General features: G+C 34.2%; 1 protein-coding gene across 4 annotated transcripts in view; it reads left to right on the top strand.

Moving 5' to 3' along the window:
* The window catches only part of GRIK2 (glutamate ionotropic receptor kainate type subunit 2), a 374,579-nt gene that overhangs the window by 260,298 nt on the left and 97,230 nt on the right, over positions 1-17,051 (top strand). For all 4 annotated transcript variants that reach the window (XM_033055340.2, XM_033055338.2, XM_033055339.2 and 1 more), the window contains one exon: positions 16,821-16,939. In XM_033055340.2, the coding sequence (XP_032911231.1) occupies positions 16,821-16,939 (119 nt within the window). The remainder of the gene's footprint in view (positions 1-16,820; positions 16,940-17,051) is intronic.

The following is a 17,051-nucleotide window of genomic DNA, read 5'->3' as shown; positions in this document are numbered from 1 at the left end:
TATTATATATGTTAGCTTAAATTAAGTGAAGGTAGTTTAAACAGATGGATTTGACCTTACAGTCAATCAGACAGACAAAAGGACAACATACAAATAACTGTAGTGACCAGGCTGGCATTAAGAAATGATTACTTATTTTTGTTTGATTGGGGTCTGTATTCTTGTTTTCACATCTGGAAGCAAAGTCTCTGTACAGCCAATAAATGAAAACCAAGTCAGGTATACTGGGCAAGTATGCTTTACATTACAATAATTACTACTCAGAAGGGAAAACTCTATCAGGACCTGTAGCTATTACAAGACTGCTTGCAATGCACACTGACAACAGAACTCATTTAGCCTAAGTAAAAGCTGCCTTGGGATGTTTAGTATCTGCTTGCTGTGTCACAGATTGAAATGCTGTGTTTTATTGTCTTCATACCTTCTAAAAATCATTATCTTGCTTCAGAATTCTGAGTGGGAAAGTGGTTGCTTGTTAGGGGTTACTGAAAATAAATAGAATTAAAAATAAAAAAGTAAAAAAATAGAGGAGAAATAGTCTTAAGCAAGAAATAATTTCATCTTTGGACTGTGTATTTAGTAGGCATTAAAGGCTAATGCTGGAAATGTTTTGAAATAGAGGAAGAAAGGACTTCTTTGATTCAAATTGCTGACAGATACACTTAGGTTATTGGATAATCTGTGAACGGGCCTAATACTTATTACTGAGACCATACTTGTTACCTTTACAAACTCAGATGTTACAAACTTGGAGTGTTTTTATCATAAATATGGTTTTTATCTTGCACATGACCTGTTTTGTTCAAAACAGAACAGTGGTCCTAAGAGATTAGTTTCTATGTAGATAAATACTGGCAATAATTGTCTGGTTGAATGAACAATGAGTTTCATTGTTCCCTCTCATATACACAAAATAAAAGATTAGTTTCTCATATATAAACTTGCAAAAATCTTTCTTAGTAAATTTAAATTTTTATAAGAATTTACATGTACTAAGCAATAAATATTGTATATATTTAGATACTGAGTATTCCATATTTCTATACAATAACTAATTATTGTGTCTTCCTGATTTCTAAGATGCCTGCCTTCAGTTGCATAACAATCCTATATTAAAAACCTTAAAAATATTGCCAGATCCATTGGAAATACATCAAGCTTCTGGAAAATGAAAGCTGCAAATCTTTTAATACTTTGTGGGTCAAACATGTCAAAGAAGCCAGGCTCTTACAGTTTTCTTGGCTATGTCTGTTCCATCACAAAGCCCATAATTACAGCTCATGCTTAAAACTAGAATATGCACATATTGCATATATTCTACACCCTTGTACACAAGGACAACATGTGTATTGACTCCTTCAGACAAGTTGAATAAAAACTTTTAGTCCCACTAGAGCAATACCAAAGGCTGCTCACCTAGGTCTTGTCCTCCTGTGTAAATGTATTTCACCTAGAGAATAGGATAGATTTATAGAATAGACTGAGTTGGAAGAGACACTTCGTTTTCATCCATATGAATCCCCAACACTGGAAGCAGAAGGGACTTTGAAAGTTTCACAGTGCTGTGCCCAAGTCAATTTTTTGAGATCACCAAAGATGGAAATGGCACAACTTCTCTGTAATGTAGTTCAGTGCTTAAGCTTTCTCATTGTGAAAAACTTTCATGTCCAGAGAGAACTCATTTTTCTGCCTTTTATCTTTTTTCTGTACATCTTCAGGAAGGATATGAGTCCATCTACTCTTCAGGAAGCTGAACATAGAAAGTAGATATTATCCTATTGTTATTTCTGCAGATCTCTCATTTTGCTGGACTCTGAAATTTTATTTTTATGCCACATGTGGCCCAGAACTGGACACAGTACTGCAGATGTAGCCTCATGACTGTCCAATGGGCAAGAACAATCACTTCTCTTGACACTCAGGCTGAAAGTTGCTGAGGTGCTGAGGTGAAAGTTGCATTCCACTATCCAGGTTGCTAATGAAGCTTTTTGACAACTTTGGCTCCTATATCAGCCCAATGAGAAATATTGTCCATTACTAGCTATCAGCTAAATTTTGAAGTATTTCCACTTCTCTCCAAGAATGGAAATACAGGGAATATTTTCTTCACCTTCGTCTAGTGGTATGCAGATATTACCTTCCCAATTTGGCCACAGAGTTGCTATAGACCACTCTGATAAACAGTCATTAAAATCAAATTCACATATCCTGCTTTCTTTAACCACAGAGTTAATTTTTTTATCACTGAAAATACTTGAGCTGGTTAGATATGATTGTCCTTGTAAACCTAATTTTGCTGTTCTGAAATACCTTAGTCTTTTCTATTTGGTAGTGGCTTCAAGGAAGATTTTTCCCATTATCTTCCCAGAGACTGAGGTGGGATTTAGTGGTCTGGGTATCTGTGGCTCTCCCTCCCTCACCTCCTTTGGAGATAGATGTGACATTTTCTAGACATCGAGGATTTCCTTTGAATGTGGCCTGATGAAGAGATCTGTTCTCTACAAAATTTCTCTATCCATTTACTAAAACAAACTTTGGAATGAGACACTGCTTTTTTGGGAGGAATTCCTGAATATTATATGCCTGTCTTTTGTCTATACTATAATAGTAATATTGTAAAGGAAACGATGACTAGAGAAGAGTTTTGCTTAATAAAGTTTTCAGAGCTAGTCCGTATCAGATGGGGTTGCCCTCATGGACCCTCTTACTATAAATCTCCTAGTTTATGCTAGATGACCATCACTCAAACAATATTCAACAGTCAATACCAAAAAGAGTAGCGTTGTCCAAATGGAGAGAGATGGTGTTCTAACATGCAATAATATTGACATGTCCATTAATATTATCATTACAGTACTGTTTATCTTATCCTGTTTGGAGAAAAATTCCTGGAATGTCCAAGAATAAATTTTAATATGCCAAACTAAGATGGCTGTCAACAGTAAATTTACCTCATTGATTGGTACCAGGCAGGATTGAGTATATATAATGTCTTATTAGAAAGGTCAGCCTTGATTCACTGCAAATCACTCCTCACCTCATATGGGGAGTGCAATAGACTTCTGTAAGTGGGTATACTACCCTAAGGGAAACTAGTTCATTAACACATACCAAAGCTTAGAGACATAGTGCAGAGTTTTTTATATAGAGTCAGTTGCAGGAATATGTAGAGTAATTGGTGATAGCTTTTCTGGACTCCTACAAACATTGATTAAGTTTTTATATTTCCATCAGGCAGGTGTTTCCCTGTTTGAATCTCAGAACCCTGGTGAGACAATAATAATAGAGCTATGCTGTAGTCTTCAGGTCTATAGCATTCCCTAGCATGTTTGACTGCTAACTGAGCTAACACTATTAGCTGCAAATTTTATATGCAAAATGTATGTATTTTCTTTTTTTACATGAATTAAAAGTTATCAGCAGAAGGTACTGGAACAATTAATTCCATTTACTCTTCCATTTTATTTTCCCTGGTTATGTTTAACTGGAAAAATAGTAGAATTCTGGTAGTCTTAACTATTTCTGGTATAAGTATGGTTTTCTTTACTGTGAAAAATGGATAAACTCTTTAAGTTATTGTAAATTACATCAGATATTGTAACAGTTACTCTTAGATGGATGCTACTTTTGAAGATAGAATGAAGAGTGAATTAATTAGGATAATTCTGTTTATCTGCTTTGATCAAATTTTTGAGTCAGATAAATCTGTTAGGGGTGCACAACTGTAACCCACATCCTCTGAGACTTTTTCCTTTCTTATTTCTGCTGTCAGCTGTTGCTACATCCTGCATTCTAAATTTTGGTTTTCCTTGCCCATTTTGTTTCTTTTTCAAGTTAATCCTACATTTCATCAAATGGTTCTCTTGTTTATTTATTTATGTATAATTTTGTAAATTTCTATAGTTTGGGAAACTGTAGACTTATCCCTGCAGTTGGTCTAATCCACAACATGCTTTGGATTTCTTTAGGCATACAACAGCGTCCTTACCAATTTGTGTGTGCAAGACTCGTAGAGACACAGACACTGCTTTGCAGGGATTTATCTTTCTTGTTAATATTCATTCTGTATTAAGTGTCCTAAAGACTACTAGTCTACTACCTATCAGGTAACCTAAGCTGTTTGAGTTCATTCAAATGTGGTCAGAACTGGTTTTAAATTGTACTCATAACTTCTGGTTTCATATTGAATATCTGACTTTTTAAAAATGTTGATAATTTGTTTAGTATTTCCATCAGATATAGCCGTGAGAATGCAAAATATTTTAAATTGTTTTCTTGTTTTACAATAAACGGAAAAACAATATCCATTTATGCTCAAACAGTTGGAGCACTACAGCTCAGTGAATTATTTACTCAGTTTGTTTGGGGATAGAATGATAATGTAAGCAGGAGCAATAAAGATATAGCTAGAAAATTCAACACCCTCATTTTCTTTTGTAGTCTATGCCATCACAGATGAAGAAATCATACCTTTAGGATAGTTTATTTTCATACAATTGCCTCTTTGTAAGTGTAAAGGAAATATATCTTGGCAAAGATTAACTGTGTTTTTTTAATGGCTGCTAAAGACATATTACCTTGCCAGGACTCAACTGAGTATGTTTGTACCTGTATAACTTCGAGTTTATCTGTACTTGACAGGGTTCCTGTATTAATTACTACAGGTTTATTAGTCAGGAGAGTGCAAAGACTACATATTTCAATACTTCATAGCACATAGCTTTAATGGATGTAAAATCCATGCAGATCAGATCCTAATTTTTTATCTGTAATGTGGGCAAGGAAATAAAAAAAAAAAAGAGCCACTAGGGTTAACAGGGATGTGGATTTTTCAACTTTAAATGTTAATGGTATGCTTTTGTCATTTTTTTCTTAGTTTTCAAAATAGTAATAATTTTATCAAAGATAATAATCCTCTTTAAAGGAAAAATCATGGAAAGGTGTGATCCTTCCAGTTCTAGTGTGATTGATTCTTATTTTGTAGAAGGATATCAACTGGAAAATTTGAACTACGATTTTTAAGAATAAGCATGTTGTCTGTATATTCAAGCTTACTTTTAGGACAGCTACACCTTGCAATTGTCTCAGAAAAAAAGAAATCAGTAATTCTGATTGTTTTTATGGTTCCCGAAAACTTCCTCATACTGTATGAAGGAACTTATTCTTAGTGGTTTTCCTGAAGATACTCAGACCCACTTATAGATATATGAGTAATTTTCCAGAGATAACATGTTTAAGAAACCTATCAACATTAAAATATTTTTTAAAAATTAAAGTCTTTTTAAAAATAGATCTTCTACTGACAGATAGTCTATTATAATTTTGACATTATAGTTAGCAAATTAATTTGAAAGTTATAAAACTAACCTGTAAAATAATTAAGTAAAGTGATTAAGTGTTATAATATAAGAAACAGTGTAGACAAACTGTGAGATTAGAGTAAAATCCTATCATAAGAGATGAGAGCTTTCTGGCTGGTACATGTTGTAATTGATATAATTAGAAAGATGAGCTTTTAGAATATTTCACACCAGAATGTAGCATACCTGAAATTCTGTCTCTTGCCCATCTAAAAAGAATTAAAGAAGAAAAAAAAATTACACAGTACTCTTCACTGATGAATATTGACAGAACACAAATTGCACCTTAACGGGCTATATTGTACCTGTATATAAGCACAGGTACGTCACAGGAAGATTTATTAACTCCTGAATTAAGAGCCCATCATTTGGTGCATATTTTTAGACATATGATGCAGAAGAATGTTCTTAGCCACACTGCCTTATCCCCTCACTCCTGAGATCAGGCTTGTAACAAAATCATCATCTTTTATGCATATTCAGGTCACAAGCAGAGCAATATATGATTAGCTTTATGATTTAACCATGCTGTTATGAAAAAGGCTGATTTAATGTAAAATACTGATTTTAGTTTCACATTTAAACAGGGTAATTTATGTTTCTTCTAAAAATACCAAAATATCCAGTACTCAGAATCATCAAGATTGGAAGAGATCTTCACGATCATCTAATCCAACCTTCAACCCAGAACTACCATAGTCAGCCAAAACCCTGTCTCCAAATGCCACATCTAGATGTCTCTTAAACACATCCAGGGATGGTGAATCCACCACATCCTGGGACAACTTATTTCAATTGCTAAGCATTCTTAGAGAGAAAAGTAATTTCTAATATCTAGCCTGATCCTCCACTTGAGGTCCTTCTCTCTTGTTCTTTTACTTGAGATATGGCAGAAGAGACTGACCTCTCCTCACTACAACCTCCTTTCAGGTAATTCCAGGGAGAAATGAGGTTTCCCCTTTGCTCCCTCTCACTCATAAACAGAGGTTAACCTTTATTTCAAAGTGCCAAATAAACCAATTACCACATTTTCTTTGAATTGAATTTTTGTAAATTTGAGTCTGGTCTTCATAGTTACACACAGGACACTGTACAATGCCTTCTTTTTCTCTGAAAAGGAAAAAGGCCCCTAAACATTTTCTTCCTTGGCAAACACCTTCTAATTATTTCCACTAGCAATGATACTGTGCAGTGCCACTGAACCCAGGAAACAGAGGCCTTATAAGATGTATAGCATTAATAACCTCTGAAGATAGGTATATTTTCTGTCCAGTGTGACCCTTTAGGGAAATGAAAATTACTTCTCTGTGTAACATCGCTTTGGGCCTGCAAAGCTGTCAAAGATATTTCAATCAAAAGAAACCACATGTCCTTGTCAATACTTGGCAGGAAGACCTCTAAAAACATGTAATGTACTGTAGGCATAGTTTAGGCTGTCCATTAATGTTTTTACTAAGAGTTTGAATTGATTAATAAAGACACTGTGATACGGGTGCATATTTCTGTCTTTTTGGCAAAAGTAAATAAGATTATTTCACAAACAATGATATTTAAAAAGTCTTCTGAATTTATTGAAATGTGAGCCAAGCAAGGAATTGTGTTCTCCCTAGTTTACATGCTATGAGACGTGAATAAGGCAGATAACAATTGTATAATCTTACAGAGCCTTAACTAAATATTGATGTAAAACTTCAGTTCTATTGCAGGATGTACAGCAGGATTGAATAAGAAAGGAAATATGTATCACTTTTTGTGTTAAACTATTAATAAGTGTGTTTCAAGGGACAAAAAGACTGAAATGTCTCGTTCTAGGATACAGAAAGCTGAAACTACTCTTAACAAAAAGCGGCTTGAATAAATAAAAAGGCAGTACAGGAAGTAACATTGTCTGAAAACTCCTCTGTTATAATTTTTTATGCTCTTTATGACTGTCTCCACATGTCAACCATGAGATGGTAAGGTTTGATTTGTATGTAGGAGAAGTTATAACTATATTTTAATTTTTATCAAGCATGTTATTGTTCATGACATAAAACATTTTTTTTGACCACAGTTTTCCAGGAATTACAAGTGACATATTTTTTTAAGTGGGAAATATTATATAGCAAATAATTTCTAGAAAATGTGACAGTTTTTCAAAATCTTCATATTCCTAGTAGAAATTCTAATAAAAATAAAAGGGAAGTGGAATGAAAAAGAGGTGCCCCTTGAAAGGGGGTAATACTTTTTGTGTCAGTTTGTGTCAGTTACTGACTGAAGGGAAAAAAAGAACTTGAATTTTGCCTTTCTCTATTCTCTGATAAGTACTAACTGTGCAACAGAGATCAAATTTTTTTAGCTAAGTACTTTATCTCTGAATGTGGGCACAAGTAGATGTGTACAGAAGAGTTAAAAGCTAAGAAAGTCTACATGAATACTTGTCGAATACATTCCCACAAACATAGCAGGTTGCGGATCTCAACTTGAAAGATTTTATTTTTCATTATTCAGACTAAGTTTTATTTGAGAATATAAAAAGTAATGTACTGAAGATGCTTCTCGTCCAGGAATAGATAAGGTACGGACTTCGCAAAACAAATCAGACATGCTTTTTTCCTGGAGAAGCAGGCAAGCCTAATTTTAGATGTGACAAAACAAGTGAGCACAACAAACAGTGTGGAAGGGTTGAAGCTGTAGAGATCACAGTGAGATTACAAGGTTATTTGGACTCATTTCATGCTTGTCTTCATAATATGAATGTTCCATTTGTAGATGACATTTTTTAAGCTTCTGTAAGTATTCCAGAAGTATCTGGAGAGGCAGCTGAAAGATTAAGAGGTGTGTCTAAGATTTAGCAGAAGTAAAAGAGGTGATAAAGGGAAGTAATTGTGTATAGAAAATAAGAGTCTATATTTGTGCGCATTCTCTTTTGTTTTTCTTTGTGACCTTCTAACCATCAAAAGATATTTAGATGATGACTGTGTAATCTATGTGGAGGCACATTTTAGACTTTCTCTTTTCCTGGATATGTAAATATAGCTTTGTAGAACAACTTCAGGCCAATGGTTAGTTACCATTTAAGCCTTATTGTAGCTCCTGGATGGGGCATGGGCATGTTCTTTGTGTTGAGTGAGGTTAGGTGCTCAAACTGCTGACCTGAATTCAAATCTTGTCTCCAAAATGAGTATTCTTAACACAGGAAGTAAGCCAATTTTGTTTTAGGGGTTGACCTTGACTGAGGTTCAAGTGTTTGCTGAGGAACTCAATCCCTTCTGCAGCAGGACAAGGAGAGAAAATAGGATAAACATGCTTATGGGTTGAGATACAGGCAGGGAGTTGCTTACCAGTTGTCATGGGCTGAAAAAAATTCAGAAGCTGAGAAGTACAGACGCTGATACAACACATTTCTTCCCCTCTTTTCCAAGTGTTTCTTTACTCCTTCACTCCTAGTTCCTCTGCCCACTCCCAGACAGAGAAGGGAGCTGGAGGGGCAGTTTGTAATTGGTACATAGTGGTTTCTCTCTAACTTCTTGCCAATATAGAAATCCTTGCAATTTATATCCAATACACTTCCCCCAGCTTCCCCTTTCAATCGTCCTTAGCTGCCCTTTTTATGACTACTGGCCAAGGTTCACTAAATGGACTTTTATCCTAGATTTTAACCTCTGAGAGAAGTGGCCTCCACATCAGAAGCCAAGTTCAAAACTGCTCAGGTTGAGGAGGGCCTGTAATCTAAAAGTCACTTACTGGGTTAGTTTAGTCACTACATATGTTTAAAAGAGGTTTTCTGTTCTATTAGGCACCGGACTCACTAAAAGGCTCAGCACTGTTAATCAGAGGCACACAGCATACATCCCCAGATAAAGCATTAGCTTTTGATGCTCAGACCTCTGTTTCTAAATGTTTTCTGCTGTATGGTTGCAGGCCTGGGACAGTCACCCCTCAAGATCAGCTTAAAAAACATGAGAAATGCGTAAGACCAGGGGACTCATGAAGGCAGAAAAAGATGAAGTTGTATAAATACGACTTAGCAACCTCTAAAAACATCAGTGAATTATCAACACTTCATACTGCATCACACTATATACAAAACTCAACATCATACCAGCTTATACCAGTTGCTAGGAAGAAAATTGACTCTATCCTAGAGAAAAAGAATTTACAGATTTTTAAAAATTTAAGTGTTTCTTAAAACAGGGATGACGATTTTCCAAAGTAGTCAATTTTTTATTTCTTCCAATTTTTTCCACTTCAGGAAAGGGAGAACATGTGTGAGTAAACAATATTAATGTTCCCCAGTAAAGATGTAAGATGTAAGAATGTCATATGAAACGGCTAAATGGAGGCTATTTAGAAGGAAAATGCAAATTTAAAATATTAGAAGTATTGTGAATAATTTGCTTTTTGAAATAGAACCAATTATTTCCATTGCTTCTGAGGAATGAACGAATACGAATGAAGATTCAAAGATTCTTTAGGCTAAGAGCCTAAAGAGCAAAGTATACAATGGGGAAAATCACATTGGCGACATCATTTTACTTTTGTTGCCAAAAAGGGAGCAAAATGTAACACAACGAATACTCTAGTTTTCTGAGTTGTCCCTCAGATACAGAACTAAGGAAAGGTTGCGAATCTTATGAAAACTACAAAAGCAGCATCTCTTTTAGCACCTCCCCTACCATACCATACTTAAGATATCTCAGAATATCTCGCAGAATGTTTCCTGTAATACTTCAATGTATTTAGCATGCATAAGGACACACTGATTGTGGGAGAAGCCTACAATCATTTTGAAGTTCACATATATTAAAAGACAGTAATTTTAAATAAATTTTTTTCAGATTCTTGACTGGCATTTAATATTTAACTCTATTGACATTTCTTCTGTTCAAGAAATGGATGGACTAATGTTCTGTAAATTGAATAGTTATGTAAGAGCTGAAACCAGCATATATAATAAATTAAGCAATAGGAACTTGACTTCAAAAATTAGGTTGTATGTATATCTTTGACACTTATTTCCATCATCTTTAATTATGGCTGTAATATATAATGTCTTTAATCCAGAATAATACTGGATTTTGATAAACTCTTAATTCACATCTGTAAAAACAAATCTTTCAGCTATCATAAAGTTATTATAGTTATCACACAATAGCTGAGAATTTTTATATTGTTATTTAATTTTAATTTATTTATTTTTCAAATTAATTTTCATTAAAAATAACAAACAAAAAATAAAATCCCCAGCCTTTATAGTTTTGGTTCTGATTTGAGCTACAGCTTATCTACCATTTCTCTAGCTCCTCAGCCTATATTTGGATTTTAGAGCAGGACTAGTAGCTAATACAACAGTAACAATTTACAATTCCAAGAATCACCAAGAAGATTTTTAGATATTCTTTTAACAACGTAAAAAGTCCTTTACATTAGGTTGAGTCCATGGAGAGGTGGTAATGATTCAATGCAAATGCTTTAGATGGGGATTTTTTCTATATAAAATATGTGTTAGATGATTAGTTCTTTTCAGGAAGCAGCAAAAGCATGACAGCTATATGAGGGAAGATGATCACAGTGCAAGCAAGGCAATTACTGTGCTGAGGAATATATCAGAGCAGGGCAAGGGTGTTGGTAATAGTAGTCTCTGTTTACAGCCCAGAAGTCATCAGGTGTGGCCGTGGATGCCACAAGGTGAGACAATGAAAGAGCCAAACAAAAATCTCAGTTTTTCTAAAAGCCACAGTTTAGGAAAAAGGAAATGGAGGCTTTAATAAAGATTAGTAGTAACATGTTTTATTCTTAAGTATGTTATAATAAAACATCTGTCTCATATCCTGGATATTCTTGGAAAAGTTTTGAAATATTATAATTTGTCAGTTCTAATGCAGTAAGATATGGATTGAGGTTGTAGTCCTGCACAGAAACTCTGTAAAACAATGACTAGAAGAATCACTCTTACACTTTACTCTAGTGAGTGGGAGAATGTGTAATTTGCTAGAGGTGAGATTAGAGCTGATAGTTTGTTGTCTTTAGCAATACCCAGCACTGGATCAGTGTGCTCATTGCTTCATAAAGAAGATGGGGTAATATTTTTTTGATTTATCACTTTCTGGTCATTAGATGAAGCTTTACAGTTTGTGAAATCTTTGTGCTAATGGTTTTGAAGTGAAACCCGAGTGTATGTTCAGGTCTGATTGTGCAAAAGAGATGTCTATGTGCATGCAAGTGGGTAATCATATTTTCTTTACTTTTCTTCATAGACCTGATGCAGAGAAAAGTGAGGAAATTTGACAGGTTTGGAATGATGCTGGAATAGTAGGCACAGTGTAATTTTGTGCTGTGTCTGTGGCATATATTGCTGAACTATGTGGAATGTGTTGGTCACATCATGCTCCAGATAATATTTTTGTAATACCATTTGGCCTTAACTTATATACATGTTCATTATTAAAAATACAATATTGTATTGAAATACGATAGAAAAGCATTTAATTTAAATAAACTGAGCACAGATACCAGTAAATAATCTAACAGTCCCTTAGTTATACTTGCATCATACTTCTTTGCAATTGTATTTTTTTTTCCCTTGCCTGTATTCATATTTCCATGAGCATAGGGAAGTATTCTGTCTAACTGTATCAGACCAAGAATTAATTTTACTGTAATTTCAAACTATCTTGTAGAAGACAGACTTTTCTTAGCCTTTCCATAGTTGTTATGTAGGTCCTATTTGGGTCAGAACAGAAGGTAGCATCATGTCGGAGATAAGGATGAAAAATTTTGTCAGTATGGATTTTAAATAAGAATTGAAGTCCAGGCACTATAGTGGTAACTGATAACTCTCATTTTTGGCTAAATATTCAGTACCAACTTGTGTTTTTAAAATCCATTTTGTTTTGCTTTTTTGATCCTGAGGGAAAAGAAGTAAAATAACAAATAAAAATAAAATAATTAGGAAAAGAAAAAAGGAAAAAGAAAAAAAGCTGGTTTAAACCCTATGGAAAAGTTTTCTATACGAATTTAACAAGTAGCATGCTGAATATGATTGAATGACAGTTGCTGATATCTGTTTTGCAAATATCTGGAAACAACACGCACAACTTGAATAGTCAATATGTACTATATAAAGGGTCCAAGCAGTTTTTTCCCACAAGGGGTATCCCTACTGGCTTAAATTCAGTTCTGTATAATATTACTAGGCAGCTGTGTTTTGGTATAATGAAAATGCAATTACAAATATTATTCCACTAGTCCATTTTCTCTCTTAATTGGAGTTTTGGGTTTTCTGCTCTTTTTAGCAAGTTGCATTGCTCTTCAGAAGATACAGTTTAAATGAAAAAATGTCTTTATCTCCAGTTATTAATTTACATTCAAAACATAATACTATATTCATACTCTCATCAGAGATAAACTGACAGGTTTTGATTTGAGAGCTATTGAAATTGGTGGAGGGTACCCTTTACACATTCTCAGCAGCTTTGAATTGAGTTGATTTATATAGAACATGCAAGACTACACCTTTTTATCAAAACAACTGAAAGCAACAGTGTGTGACAGAATGTACTGCTCTCAGTGTAGTGGGTGTCCAAACCCCTGTATCTACAGTCATATCTGAGGTCATCTAAATTGAGTCCCTCTCTGTCAGACTGTGTTTTTATTTTACAGACCAAAACTGTAGAAACTGTTCTAGTATATCCAGAATAAGTCATGTCTCTTCTTGGGTTTGTGTCAAACTGGAAACTGGGAATAGTGGGTGCCTGCTGCTCAAGAATTTACAGAATCTTGTAACGTCATCACAGTGCCAGGAGTGCACAAAATCAAACTCCTAAATAAAAAGAGAAGCAGAAATGCTAGTAGTGGATCACAGTTAATATTATGACAGGTTCTGAAACCAAATAGGCTCAAGGAGCCAAGAAAGATCACCATCTTGGCACCAGTAGTGATCCAGCTGGTAGGGTGTCCAGGATCCTGTGGGCACCATGTTCATGGACGTAGCTTTTTATAGCTATTTCCCCACTCTGTAGAGAAGTTTCTTACTTTCTGCACAATTAAGTTATCAGGTGCAGATTGTTCTTCCAGACCTTTCTGAAAATAGGTTTGAGGGCTTTGGTCAATCTTTGATCAATAGTCCATGCCTACTTTTTGACCTCTGTCCTGTGCTTGAACTGTACTGTGTTGTGCTTATTTCCAGGAGCCTGAACAAGGACATTTGTCCCAGAAAATGCTGTCATATCTCCAATGTACCCTTTCTCCTGTCACATCACGTTTTTTACCACAACATATTCTTACCAGTAACCCTTGCTTGGGTCCATGGCTATTTAACTAGAGGTGTTTGAGACACACATAAGATCCCTTGCCTTCTGGGCCTCTGCACTGGTATTTCAAATGCTTTGTGAATATAGAGTATAATAAATTATAGTCTGTCTCAAATAATTTGCAGTTCTGAAGTAGGTCTGTCTGATCATTGAGAATACTAATTTTAGTTTCTAATATCACAGTATATTCCTAAAGTGGAATTAAATTTAACGCAAATCTTTCCTTCCTGTGGATTGCTGAGATAACTGACTTTTAAACATTATTTGCACTAGGCAATAATTTCTGGAGAGTACTTGTACCTTTTCAGTGAGTAGCAGCAATTAGGAAAACTGGAACTCAGGTCTTGTAAAGTATTTCAGACACCTGAAGGTGTTAGAGATTGAGACTGTATCTGAAATGTTAGAATAAATACTAGTAGAAATGGGTAAATGGGAAGAGTGCCTGTTATCAGTGGTCAGAAAAATCAATCTTCAAAATTGCTTCGTTCGCTGAAGTTCTATTTTTGCTTTGTGCTTGTTCTTGATTGAGCTACTCTTCTGCATTTAAATTAGTAGGAGTGTAGTCCATTAATCAAGGAAAGTGATTGTTCTGGTAATATCATTTTTTATACCATATTTAAATGCTGTGAGAAGTTCTGGCATCAGGCAGAAGGCATTTTCCTAACAGTCACTTTCTAATAAGAGAAGTTGATCAAAAAAGATCACGTTCTTTATATTTGGAAACACAGAAGGTTCTAGCCCAACTTAAAGAAAAATAAGTCATCATTGTAATAAATAAACATTGGAATATTTTCCCAAGAAGTAGTGAAATTCTTGTCTTTGAGCGTTTTTGAGACCTGACTGAACAATCCCTCATTGTGAAGTAATGGACATTGCCCTGAGCAAGGATTCTGGCTTATAAAACCTGCTTGGTGAACCTGTAACTCTGTAATTTATGAATATTTATTGCAATAGGCTAAACAGCATGAAACTTATACACATATGTAGTACATACAAAAAATTGATTAAAAGATCCATACCTTAAGATTTTTACATTAGACAATCTAATATCACAGATCATCCTTAAAATAAGGAGGAATAATATTTATCCATAATTATTATTTATCCAGTATTAATTTTCCTTACTTTATAAGTAGAGATTTCTAAAATTATAGACTCAGACTGCATTGTTTAGTTTTCCTAAAGTCTTCTTGTATGTCTTATAGGTTGTTTCCTCCTTTTTTTACAAATATAAACAATTTTTCTGTGCTTCAAAATAATGTAAAAATAAATAAGATAAACCATCAGAATAAAAATGCACAACTACCAAGTTATGCTTTAGATTGTTCAGTAATGTCACAATCACTAATAATAATGTTAGAATATATCTTTAAATAAAAAATATGTTTGATTTGTCTAGCAAATATTGTCCTCACAAGAAAAAGGTGTTTTCTAATTCAATCTTCAAATATCTCTCAGCAAAAGAGTATAAAAACCTGCTTCGGTTTCCAGGTTCTGTTGGATTGACAGCGTGACATGAAAGATACTCAGATTTTTAATGAGACAGTAAACTTCTGATCTAGTTTTACTGTAAAGTAATAGATGAATACAGGTCACAATGTTTAATTACAACCCAATCAACATTTTTGAACAGCATATCAGTATTACTTTGGTGATCCAAATGAAGCAGTTCTTTGTCAAGTAGACACTTAAAACAAGAGGTATTTTAACATTGCATTAGGAGCTTCAAAGTGGAACATTTGATTTTCTGTATTATAATGTGTTTGAAATACTATTGTGAAGAAAATCCTATTTTTCAAAGTGACAGATGAATTATTCAGATAGCTTTGACTATAAGATACATAAAAAAAATTCTTTCATAAAGGCTGCCCATCCAAGGGTTTTTAACAGAGTGGCTTTAATGATTTGAGAAGTTATGAATATATGTTAATATTGATTTAATAATTAAAATTTGTAATACTTTGGATTATTGTGCTAGTGTCTTGTGCTAGCTTCATTCTACTGTGTTACAGTGATTTTCATTTTTTTCACTCAAATATATTATGCCCATGCATTAACTTGTATTCATTATCAAAGGTTTGAAGACATGATTTAAGCTAAAATAAAAGTCCCTCTCAACAATGTGCCTCCAAGTCCAGGCATGGTGATTAAATCTTTTAAATGATTAGAATAATCCTGCACATTGGAATTAAAATTTAAAGTTCTACAAAAGTATCATGAGGAAAAGAGAACTTTTTTTACAAAAGGAATTGTAACAAAGAATAATTTATCTAGACATGTTTGCTTGTTTTAGCTACAGTTGATAATAAAATAGTGTTTAGATGTAAACCCATCGTAATACACAGCAATTGCAAAGCCATGAATTAAAATAAATTGATTGTATATAATTTGCTTGTAATCTATTTCCAGACTCAGGCATCTTTCTACTATCTGTATTCTATCTATTTTTGAGATAAATAATTTGTCTTTCATGTTGTTTTTTTTTTTTTTTTTACTCTCAGAACCTGACCCTGCAAGGTGCTTGAGTGTCCCCAGCTTCTTTTGGAAAACCTTTCCAGGGATGCTACTGTGCACCTCACAGGACAGGATGCAATTCGTTTAATTTGCTATAGTGTTTTTTTTTTCCTGTGAATTGTAGTGTTTTGTTGCCCTTGTTTGATGATTAACAATGCCACTTTTACTGCTAACTATTTATTTGTTGTTATATTCATTATTTGTAATTTTGATGAGAAAAAACATTTTACCTGATGTATTTTTTTTCTAGTTAATTTCTGTGATTTAACACATATTAATTTTCTTTCAAGATGCAAAATACTGATACAGTGGTTGTAAAAACCTAATCCTAAATGGGACCAATTGTCTGTAATTCTTCTCTTGTCAATGGAAGAATAAGTGCTTTGATGTTTTCAGGTGGCATTTGGAACCTTTCAGAGCCAATCTGTACCCAACTGTATTAGTATCAGCTACAGTTATGAATGTTAATCTTCAAGATTGTTTTTTCTTTTAATATTGCTGTTAAGTATAATGCAATCACACTGTAAAAACATTCAATCACTATTTTCTTTATAATCTCTCGTTTTTCTTTTTCTTTTGCAGCAGATTTGCTGGATAGACTTTGTGATGGCTGCATTTTAAATCTGTTCTTTTTTTTCTGCCAATACCACAGGTTTAGTCCCTATGAGTGGTATAATCCACATCCTTGCAACCCTGATTCAGACGTGGTGGAAAACAATTTTACCTTGCTAAATAGTTTCTGGTTTGGAGTTGGAGCTCTCATGCAGCAAGGTATACGACTCAGTCTGCTCTTTCTCTTGGGCACCATGTCCCACTTTTTGCTGGGGGTAACAGCTCTCTGGCCCAAGTCACTTGCATGGGTACCTCTGTGCATGTAGCCATA

This window comes from Catharus ustulatus, chromosome 3, assembly GCF_009819885.2.
Source record: "Catharus ustulatus isolate bCatUst1 chromosome 3, bCatUst1.pri.v2, whole genome shotgun sequence".
Taxonomy (NCBI): Eukaryota; Metazoa; Chordata; class Aves; order Passeriformes; family Turdidae; genus Catharus; species Catharus ustulatus.
This window is presented reverse-complemented; position numbering and strand designations above follow the sequence as displayed.